Consider the following 10777-nt stretch of genomic DNA (forward strand, 5'->3'; position numbering starts at 1 on the left):
CTTTGTCGTCAATACAGCGTTTGTGGTGAGTTTGTTCATATGTGTAATAGTGTGTGTGAGTGTGTGTGTGTGTGTGTGTGTGTGTGTGAGAGAGAGAGAGAGAGAGAGAGAGAGAGCAAGAGAGAGTGAGAGGAAGATTTCAGAGTGATTTGGTGTGAAATGCTCCCTCCTAGAAAGTCTGAATTGTTCACAGTGGCGGTGATAGGAACCAGAAGTCCACCTCTAAACCTTATGAAATGGTTGTAAGTGCGCTGCCTGATGTCGGACACATTGTTTCAAGACTCAAGTCTCAAGTTTTGAGTAGACATCATGACCCCTGTTTCCTATCACCACAACTATAAAGAAATCTGAGTCTCCACAGTGAACCAGTTCGCATCAAACCAATCTGAATGACTGTTGTTCATCCACTGAGTTGCACTGAAATGTACAAAAATTGGTGGAATTGTCCTTCAATCATTAGAGAACAGAATATTTAGATCTTAGATTGCATGTGTTGATTATAACAGATGTGCACGTGTTCTTCTCTTTGCGTGTGTTCGAATCCGCTTAAGCGTTAACCTTGTTTAAATTCAGCACCATGGAGAGCGCCGTGTATTTAATAAGGGCTGGAATGGGCTGCTTTATTTCAGCACCATGCAGAGCACCTGGTGCCGAATTAAAGGGGAAATAACCTGATAGTTCAGCACCGTGGAGATGGGCTCGAGCGGTGCCTGCATTAAAACCAATAGGCCACATAAGCCTCTTGCTTTTACAGGAGCTCATTATTATCTCCAATCAATCATTTCGTAAAGAAATTGATTGTATGTGCATTTGTTTATTTATTTATTTAGTCCGTTAGTTATAAATTGCTGTTGTTCGGCAATACGAGTGTGCATAAAATAGTTTTTTGTAATGATGATAATAATAATAAGAATAATAATAATAATAAAAAAGACTGAATAGATACAATACAATATTTTATTAGGCGGGACATCATATAGGGATTTTTTTCTTTTCTCATTTTTTTCCCCACAATGCACATTTGTGATCAATGTCACTGAACACTAAATCAGTCAAAGTTACGCAAATCCGGAATGTAGCAGCACACACCATGTGATTATGAATTGGTATAGATTAGATAGATGGTCAGTAAAAGTTTTACGTTGTCTCCATTATTATATTTATATATGTATATATGTATTTTTTCTCTCTTTTAATGATCACCGTATAGTTGGCGGCCCACTGTTTTGGCACTTTGTCCAAATATGTTGAGCATCCAAACGTAACACCATGAAAACACCACAAAAACTGGAATCTTCCGTTCGTGCAAAAAAAATGCTTCAGGCTGTAGAAGCTCTCTCTCTCACACACACACACACTCTCTCTCTCTCTCTCTCGCTCTTTCTCTCTCTCTCTCTCTCTCTTGACTCTGGATCGTCCTCAGCTCCACTTAAGGCTGTACACAAACGACGTGAAGCATCGATTACACGCGCGCAGTTCAGGGTTTAGAGTTTCTCGTCTTAAACAGAACAGCTTCGCCTTCATAGTTCTAGTGTAGAGTTGTCCAGGCCAAAGTCAGCTGGAGACAGTTTCACGGGTTTTTCTCCCCCCATGGATAAAATCCAACAACCAATCAGCATCAGCATCCTAAAGTTTCATCCTCGAGTCTGCGCTGGCCTCTTGGATGCAGGATAATATAAATCATAAAACTCCACGCGTTCACAAGTCCGTATTTAACTTTGCTCTTTTGTTTTTCTTTTGTTTCGTGTGCTGTTGTGTTTTTATACTCATATTTTTTGGGTTTGCGCGCCACTCGCGTCGCCAGGTTCGGGTTGTCATCTTCTTCAGAACAAGGCGGAGGCGAGAGCAGTTATAGCGGGAACACTAGAAATCCAGAAAACGTGGAATATTTCCATCCTCCCATGAGGTTTCCCCTCTCCAGTTTCAAATACACCCGGTCGTCTCGTTCCACCATCAGCAGCACTCCGTTGCTCGCAGCTTCCCGCGTGACGTCCTGATCTCCGGCGAACGCCGATATGACCGGGTACTCGTTCTGCATCAGGTTCACCTGAACAACGACACAGAGCTCACTCATCATCCTTTCATCATCCTTTCATCAGCAGTCTATCATCCATTCGTCATCCGTTCACCCGCGCTGCTCTGGGTTGCCATATGGGCCGCGCGTAATAACGCGCCAAATGCGTAAAAGCTCATTTGGATACATTTGGACACTGACCAACATTGGAAAGGTGGGGGTGTTTGTTTGGGGAGGGGATAAGGAGGGAGGGGGGTGCTGGGGGTTAAAGCATGCGTTTCTGCTCACCTGTATGGTTTGTCTGTTGTACACCTTCACCACGTGAAAGCTGAAGCTGTAGATGCCTCTCCTCGGCGCCGTGAAGACGCTCGCCTTCAGATCGAAATGATTACCGATGTTCACCAGCACCTGCAGCCACAGCAGAGACGGCACGCGTCAGAAAAACGGGTGTAGGATGGAAGATGAAGAGCAGTTTCTTTGACGGAGAAGCGGCTTAGAAAATGTGTGTGTGTGTGTGTGTGTGTGTGTGTGTGTGTGTGTGTGTGTGTGTGTGTGTGTGTAAAACTGACGGACCTGTCCGGAATCAACTTTCGCTCAAACCTGCTGCTGTTCTAGTTCTCGTTGGACCACTGTAACTCCCGTAACAGCCGAGTTATTGGGCTACAGCCTTTATATTTTGCTTCATCTGAGCTAAGCACGAAAAATAAACGACCACTAGCTCACGTCCCACATGATAACATGTATACTACTCCAGACAAATAATAAAATACCCCACAAAGCAGCGGAGATGAACGGTAAAGTATCACATTACAACTGAAAACCTCTTTGTGATAGTCATAATAGTGAAATACCCCATACAACTGTACATATCGTAGTGAGAAATAATGAAAAGTACCCTATTACAACTGAATACCCAATATAATACCCCCATATAACACATGTCAATAGTGAGAAATAGCGAAATATTCCATGTTACAATATGAACCCCCCGTATAAAAGTGAGCTACTTCATACAAACCGAAAAACACCCAGTACAACAGCACATATAATAGTGAGACATAGTGAAATATCTTATGCTAAAACTGAATACCCCACATCATAGTGATAGTAGTGAAATATGCCATACATATTGCAAAATACTGTACAAAAACAGAAATAATGATGAGAAACTAGTGAAATATTCCTTATTACAACTCAATACACCAAATGATGGTGAGCTACTCCATACATATCGCAGAATCCCCCATATAACAGTATATACAATAGCACAAAAGCCCATATTATAGATTAAATGCCTCACATAATAGTGAAACAAACCACCTATATTAGCGACATGGTGAGCAACCTCAATCACCCTATATAATAGTAAAATAACCCACGCAACAGTGAGAGACCCTATACAAATAGTGAACTACCCCATTTTTCAGTGCAATAGCCCATGCAGTAGTGAAGCCCCCCTAGCCACTGTAGCTCTGCGTGATATTACAGCTTTAGCGCGCGCTGAGCTTCAGCGTTTCGGGGGGAAAAAAGTTTTAGCCTAAAATCCGCGCGGGCAGCAAACTTTCCCTCATAACCCCTGACCTGGTCGAAGTAGATGGTCATGGAGGTGTTGCTCATCTCGGATGGCTCGTGGTTGGTCCCGCGCACGGCGGAGAAGGCCACTTTGGCGCTTCCGGAGCGCACGGAGATCCCGAGCGAAGAGGTTACCCCCCCGTCCGAGGAGGGGTTCGAGTCACACACCACGAGGCACTTCCCCTCCAGCACGATGGGCTCCGTGTCATTCTGCGCGAGGCACAACTGTCCGGCACCCGCCAGCAGCAGGACGAAGAGCGCGAGCATGGCGTGGAGGAGTCCGGGGCACGCGGACGCGGCTGGCACCATGATCACACACACGGCACGACCGAGAGAGAGAGTCCCGCGCGCAATCAGACTGGAGATCAGCCCCTTGGAGGTTTACTGTGTGGCTCTATCACCTGCTCCAATCTCTGTCTCTCTCTCTCTCTCTCTCTCTCTCTAACTGATGCTTTCTCCCCCTCCTCCTCCTTCTCCTCCTCCACCTCCTCCTCCTGTGCGCATCAGCTGATATCCACTCGATCTTCACAGCACTTGCTTCGTGTCTTCTGGGAATAAAAAGAAAACAAGGAAATCTATAGCCACATCCTGCAACTTACTAGTCCACAACTAACGTGCTGATCGTGTTTAAACCTAATAAAGAGCCCTGCTAATGCACTTATCATGCATCAACAAAGGAAATAAGACCACAATATAGGACCATTCATGTGTGCATCATATGTGAATACAGAAAAAAGCCAAAATGTAGGCATAACAACAAACTTTAAAAAGACAAAAACATTTGCATCAATGAATCTGCATCCATGCCTCACTCAAATGCATCCAAACCACCATATGGAAATCTAAAGCATGCATTCTTTCACATTGAGGTTGATCTTTGACTCTAAAATATACAAAAAAAAACATTTTTTCATCCACGCAACTTTGCAACATCTAGATTTTCACAAGTAATCTGCAGTGGGATCACCATTTCCAGCCATTCCATTCAGCTTAGACAGCTTCTCTCTCTCTTTCTTTTAAAATTTTTGCCTCACCATATTCCCTCTCACAGCGCACATGTGTATCATGGGTGTTTTACCTGTTAAGTCCATTGCTTTGTAGCAGCGGCAGCAGCCCGGAGGATGAGAGTAGGACTGGGCAAGAGCAGTCACTCCTTTGCTTTTTTATAAGGGTGATTCCCTCCCCATCCGCATTTATTCAGCCTCAGCAGCAGCAGCAGCAGCCTGAACCCTTCAGAAGACCTGCTGAGCTTTAGAAAGAGCAAACCTGGAGGTAGAAAAGCTTCAGCGTGGACTCAACCCTGATACCTGAGCGCCTTTTGGAGAAGCCGATGGAATGAAGATCATGCGGGTTTAAATGTGAGAGGAAAAAAAAGAAAAAGAGCAAACAAACTGCTGCCTCTTAGCTCCGTCCACGTAACTGATGGGCATCCAGGCCTATAGCACCTGCTTTAGCTCGCAGATGGAAGAGAAGAACAGAAGGTGCTGCAGCTCCATCCAGTGGAAAACGTGTGTTAGTCCTGTTACTCTGAGAAAAAAGTGATGCACTGAATTTACTGGATTTGAATATTTACACATCATTATACCATTTTACAGTCTTTTGCTATTAACACCTCTCTAATTGTCTATCTATCTATATCTGTAGAGAACTACTTACCAACTCAGACTTCTTTAAAGTGGTGTTGATAGGAACCAGGGGTCACAATGACTACAACACAAATATAGCCGTTTTATTTACTATCCAAAACCACCAGTGAACATACAGTAGTCTTCTGAGTTTTTATATGTAATGTTAATGATATTAAATAATAATAAAATTATGATAAAAAATAATGATGATTTTTTTGGGGGGGCTATTCAGCCTCACAACACCCTGCACATGCCGCTCCACTATGAATGTATTCTTAGAAATTACATTTCAGGCCAAAATCTTTTTAAGACTATGCTTTTTAAGGCAGCGTCTCAGACATCAGGCAGCATATTCATAACCATTTACATGATAATGTTCTGTGAGGAAGTTTTTAGAGGTGGTATGTCCAGGTGGATGAAGAATAACAGCTGACACTGCAATTTCACACATTTCTCTAAAAAAGGTGTTATTAATCTTAATATAGCATTGATGTTTCTTGTATGTGTTAAACACAATGTCATATTAATATTAATATATTCATCTTTGGTCATGTGCAATTATGCAGTAATAACTTATTCAATGCTAATTTAAGTATAAACTATTCAAACCAAAATATTTTTAGATGTCTTATTAAATAATTATGAGAACAAGAAGTAAATACATATATATATACATATATATATATATATGTTCTTCAGTGGTCAGGACCCCCATGGACCCTCACAGAGCAGGTACTTTTTGAGTGGTGGATCAGGCAGTGCTGCTGAAGTGCTGCTGGAGTTTTTAAACATTGTGTCCACTCTCTGTCCTCTCTATTAGACCCTCCTACCTTGTCAGTCCACCTTGTAGATGTAAAGTCAGAGATGATAGCTCATCTGCTGCTGCACAGTTTGCATTGGTCATCCTCTAGTCCTTCATCACTGGTCACAGGACACTGTTGGCTGGAGTGAGCCAACAGTGACACTGAGGTGTTCAAAAACTCCAGCAGCACTGCTGTGTCTGATCCACTCAGACCAGCGCAACACATACTAACACACCACCACATCAGTGTGCCTGCTCTGTGAGGGTCCATGCGGGTCCTGACCACTGAAGAAAGGGTAAAAGGGGGCTAACAACGTATCAGAGAAACAGATGGACTACAGTCTGTAATTGTAGAATTGCAAAGTGCACCTATATAGTAAGTGGAGCCGATAAAATGGACAATGACCGTAGAAACAAGGAGGTGGTCGCTGCACAAAATGAACATGAAAGCTGCGTACAACGATGTGTAAATGATATTTCCTTGAAAATAGTATGAAGAAAACATATCAATTGTTTAAATTGAGAAATGTTATTGTTTTTTGAAAAATACATGCCCACTTTGAATTTGACGCCATTCCTCATTGATCTAGGATTTTAGCTGCTCAACAGTTCAGGGTCATATTTTTTATTTCATAATGCATAAAAGGTTTTCAATAAGTGGCAAGTTTTAACTGCAAGCAGGCCACTTAAGCACCTGGACTCTTTTACTATGGAGCCATGTTGTTGTAATACATGCGGAATGTGGTTTGGCATCATCTTGCTGAAATAAGCAAAGCCTTCTCTGAAAAAGATGTCATCTTGATGGCAGGATATGTTGCTTTAAGGCCTGTACATATATCATGTGTACTAATGCAGTCCTATACCATCATGGATGCTGCCTTTTGAACCTTGCACTGGCAATAAGCTAGATGGTCCCTCTCCTCTTTAGCCCAGGGAATGGTGTCCAAAAAGAATTTCAAACTTTGATTCATTAGACCACAGGATACTTTTCCACTTCACCTCAGTCCAACTTAAATGAGCTCAGGCCCAGATAAGGCGGTGGTGTTTTTGATCCTGTCTATATATGGTTTCTTCTTTGCAAGGTAGAGTTTTAACTTGCATTTGTGGATGCAGCAATAAACACTGTTTTCACAGACAGTGGTTTATGGAAGTGTTCCTGAGCCCATGCAGTGATTTACACTACAGAATTGTATCTGTTTTAATGTAGTGCTACCTGAGGGCCCAAAGATCACGACTAGCCAATATTGGCTTTCAGCCTTGTCCCATGCATACAGAGATTTTTCTGGATTTTCTGAATCTTTTAATGATATTATTTACCATATTCAATGAATTTTTTTACCATATACAATGCTATTTTACATTCATTTTGTTGCACTATTTGCTTGTGCAGTCTTCCACAGAGTGGTGAACCCCTCCTCATCTTTACTTCTGAAAGACTCAGCCTCTCTGAGATGTTCTTTTATACCCAATCATGTTGCTGACTTGTCGCCAATTACCCTACGTAGGTGTGAGATGATGTCTTAGTTTCATTTCATATGATGTCTTTCTACTATTTATAAATTAATAAAGGATTTAAATTATTTCCACATGACTGGAATCTGTTTTCTTTTACAAAACGTTCCAGCTTTTTTGGAAACAGAGTTGTAAACATAGATTAAAGATTTTCATCTAAAATCAAAAAACAAGACTAAAGACAAGAATAAAACAAGAATAAAGAAAATGTACATTCCGTTTTGTCACAAGCGAAACAATCATAACACCACTTAACTTCAACAAATTTCCATCAACTGACCAAAACTCTTTGCTTTTCAGCAGTGACATGAAAACATGTTAAATCAGATGCTGTTTATGGAATTGCATTACTGTGATGGCTGGAGCTCAGCAAAAAGTCAGGAACCAAACTTATATTCTTCCAAGTGTATTCTTCTAACTTACATGTTCATAACTTCACTGAAAATAATACATTCTGCTCCTGGCTTACTCTGTTTATGTTTATTATATAGTATGTTTCTAACAAAAGCAAAGTTCCTGCACAGATAAATAGTTTTAAATAAATTTCATGATGGCTAAAACTATTACACTCACTGAGCACTGTTAAATGAATACTATACTAATATTGGGTTGTAGGGCCTCCCTTTGCTTTCAGAACAGCTTCAACTGTTCATGGCATGGATTCCAAAAGATGGTAGAAACCAAATTTCTTTTGAGATTCTGGTACATGTTGGCATGATTGCACCATTACCCTACTTGATGTGAGATCATGTTTGCAGATTTTTCAGGTGCACTTTAATGCTGCAAATGTCTTGTTCCACGACATCCCAGAAGAATTCTACTGTATACAGATCCACTGACTGAGAAGGCCACTGAAGAACACTGACCACATTATCATGTTCATGAAACCAGTTTGAAATGACTTTTACTTTGTGATACGATGCATTATAATCCTGGAAGTAGCTATTAGAAGATGGGTAAGTTGTGGCCATAAAGGCATGCACATCTTCAGCAACAACACTCAGATTGGCTTTAGACATGGTCGTCTGCTGTTGTAGCCCATCCACCTTAAGGTTAAACATGTTGTGCATTCTGACATGCTCATCATAATTGTACAGAGTGGTTATCTGAGTTACTGTAGTCTTTCTGTCAGCTCTAACCAGTTTGGCCACTCTCTGTTGACCTCTCTCACCAACAAAGTGGTTCCATCTACAAACTGCTCCTCACTGGATGTTTTTTCTTTATTGCACCATTCTGAGTAAACTCTATTCCCAGGAGATCAGCAGTTATAGAAATACTCAAACCATCTCACACCATCCATCATGCCACAGTTAAAATCACTGAGATCACATTCTTAAATCCATTCTGATGGATTCATTACCTGAAGCTGCTGTCCAGTATCTGCATAATTTCATGGACTGCAGTGCTGCCACATGATTGGCTGATTAGGTAGCTGCATCAATGAGTAGGTGTAATGGTGTTCCTAATAAAGTGGTTGGTGAGTGTATGCCGTCGGATGCAAAAGTTTGGGCACCCCAGTCAAATTATATCTTTATATAGTGAGAATAAGTTAACAGATCCTCTGCAGAGAACACACTTATGCACATTTTAATGCATAATCACTGTTTATTTGCTGAATTTAACATATTAGAAAACAAGAAATATTGATCTGTGTGAAAGTTACAAAGCACATTTCATAAATTGTGTTTTGTTCAACATGTTAAACTCAAATTAACTAAAATTAACAGGAAAAAATGTGGCATTTAAATGTGTTCTCTAAATTATTTTCTGTCAGATCAGTAAAATGAACAAAACACGTTATTTGACTGGGCTTTTGCATACACCTATTTATTTTTTTATATATAGTTTTGTCAAAAATCTTTTTGACAAAAACATGATTGAATCAGTGCCTTTTTCATTGTAGATGTGTTTTTGAAGAGGTATGAAGAGTAATGAAACGCTCTGCTTGGCCTGTGGACATTTTTGACCCGTCTAACATTTGCTAATTAGCAAAGTTGACAAATAAGTCGTTAGTTGCTTGTTCAGTTCTTGACCTCACTGTGTGAACTGATGACATTGAAACAGTGACTAAAGTTTTGGAAACAGTAAGCAGTGTGTGTGTGTGTGTGTGTGTGTGTGTGTGTGTGTGTGTGTGTGTGTGTGTGTGTGTGTTTGATGCTGGCTTTGACACTTCCTCTCAGAGTGTGTAAAACTGTTGAACCTTCACTTAACCTCTTTAATTAACTGTCACTCTCAACTCTTCAAAGTTGCTAATTGGCGATATTACATAAAGTGGCCGCACCGATATGGATGAATTAGTCCGGGGGGGTGGGGGTGGGGGGGGGGGGTGTGTGATGGGGGGACCTTTATATCACATCCATCTTTATATTATGTTTATATCTTAGGGTCTTTATGTTCAAATATACAAACAAAAATGACACACCCAATCCATATTAACATACAATGTAAATATTCTATGCATCTATGTATAAATTACAAAAAAAAAAAAAAAATAATAATAATCCAGATTTTTTTGAAAAAATATTTTTTTTGTTGCTTAAAAGAGCATCAAAATGTGTTTTTATTTTTTTCTACATATCACTTTAAAAAGACATCATAGAGCTGTTCACATATGTGGAACAAGAGTAAAGAGCACAGTTGTCTTACATTGTTTTTTGTTCGCATCGCTGCACCACCTCCTTTTAAACATGAGGTCAGAGTGCCAACATCAAGAGATCCCTCTCAGCCGTTACAAGTAAAACCAACTATGATCCATAATATAATCCATAATAGTACAGTTTTGGTGGTCTACCAGGTCTTTTAGGTGGTTGTTAGAAGGTCCCATTTTCTCTGTAGTTTTAATCCATTTTTGAACTTCAATGTTGGAAACTTTTTTTGCCCACTTTTTTCTCCTTCCTAATGCAAGTGCATAATCTTATTTATAACCTCATCAAAAATATCTCCTGAAAAATGAACCACTTCAGTTTGAAGAAATTCACTTAAATACTGACATAACGATGCTATATGGCATGGTGCTCTGTCCGTGGTACATTTCTCATGACAAACACCCAGTTTGCCCATGTTTGAAACACGTTCCACACAAAATTCATACATTTCTATGAATATTTTATTAGCTTTCTAACACGCTATGCTTTGAATCACTTCCGCATGAATAAAACATATAACACCAACTTAATTATTGTCCTTCATTTTGCTCTTTCATAACTTACTTACATAATGTGTTGTTGTAATATATTTTATTCATGTAGA

At 40.3% G+C, this 10777-nt stretch overlaps 1 protein-coding gene across 1 annotated transcript; it reads right to left on the minus strand.

The window, feature by feature from the left end:
• Positions 1-939: 939 nt before the first annotated feature.
• cbln2b (cerebellin 2b precursor) lies at positions 940-4995 on the minus strand. Its single transcript, XM_017696142.2, has 4 exons — positions 4665-4995; positions 3596-4134; positions 2303-2422; positions 940-2047 (listed from the first exon to the last, which is right to left on the minus strand). Exons 2-4 carry the CDS (start codon positions 3893-3895, stop codon positions 1850-1852), a joined length of 618 nt encoding a protein of 205 aa, XP_017551631.1. The 5' UTR covers positions 3896-4134; positions 4665-4995; the 3' UTR covers positions 940-1849.
• Positions 4996-10777: the final 5782 nt, after the last annotated feature.

The sequence above is a fragment of the Pygocentrus nattereri genome, chromosome 24 (assembly GCF_015220715.1).
Source record: "Pygocentrus nattereri isolate fPygNat1 chromosome 24, fPygNat1.pri, whole genome shotgun sequence".
Lineage (NCBI taxonomy): Eukaryota > Metazoa > Chordata > Actinopteri > Characiformes > Serrasalmidae > Pygocentrus > Pygocentrus nattereri.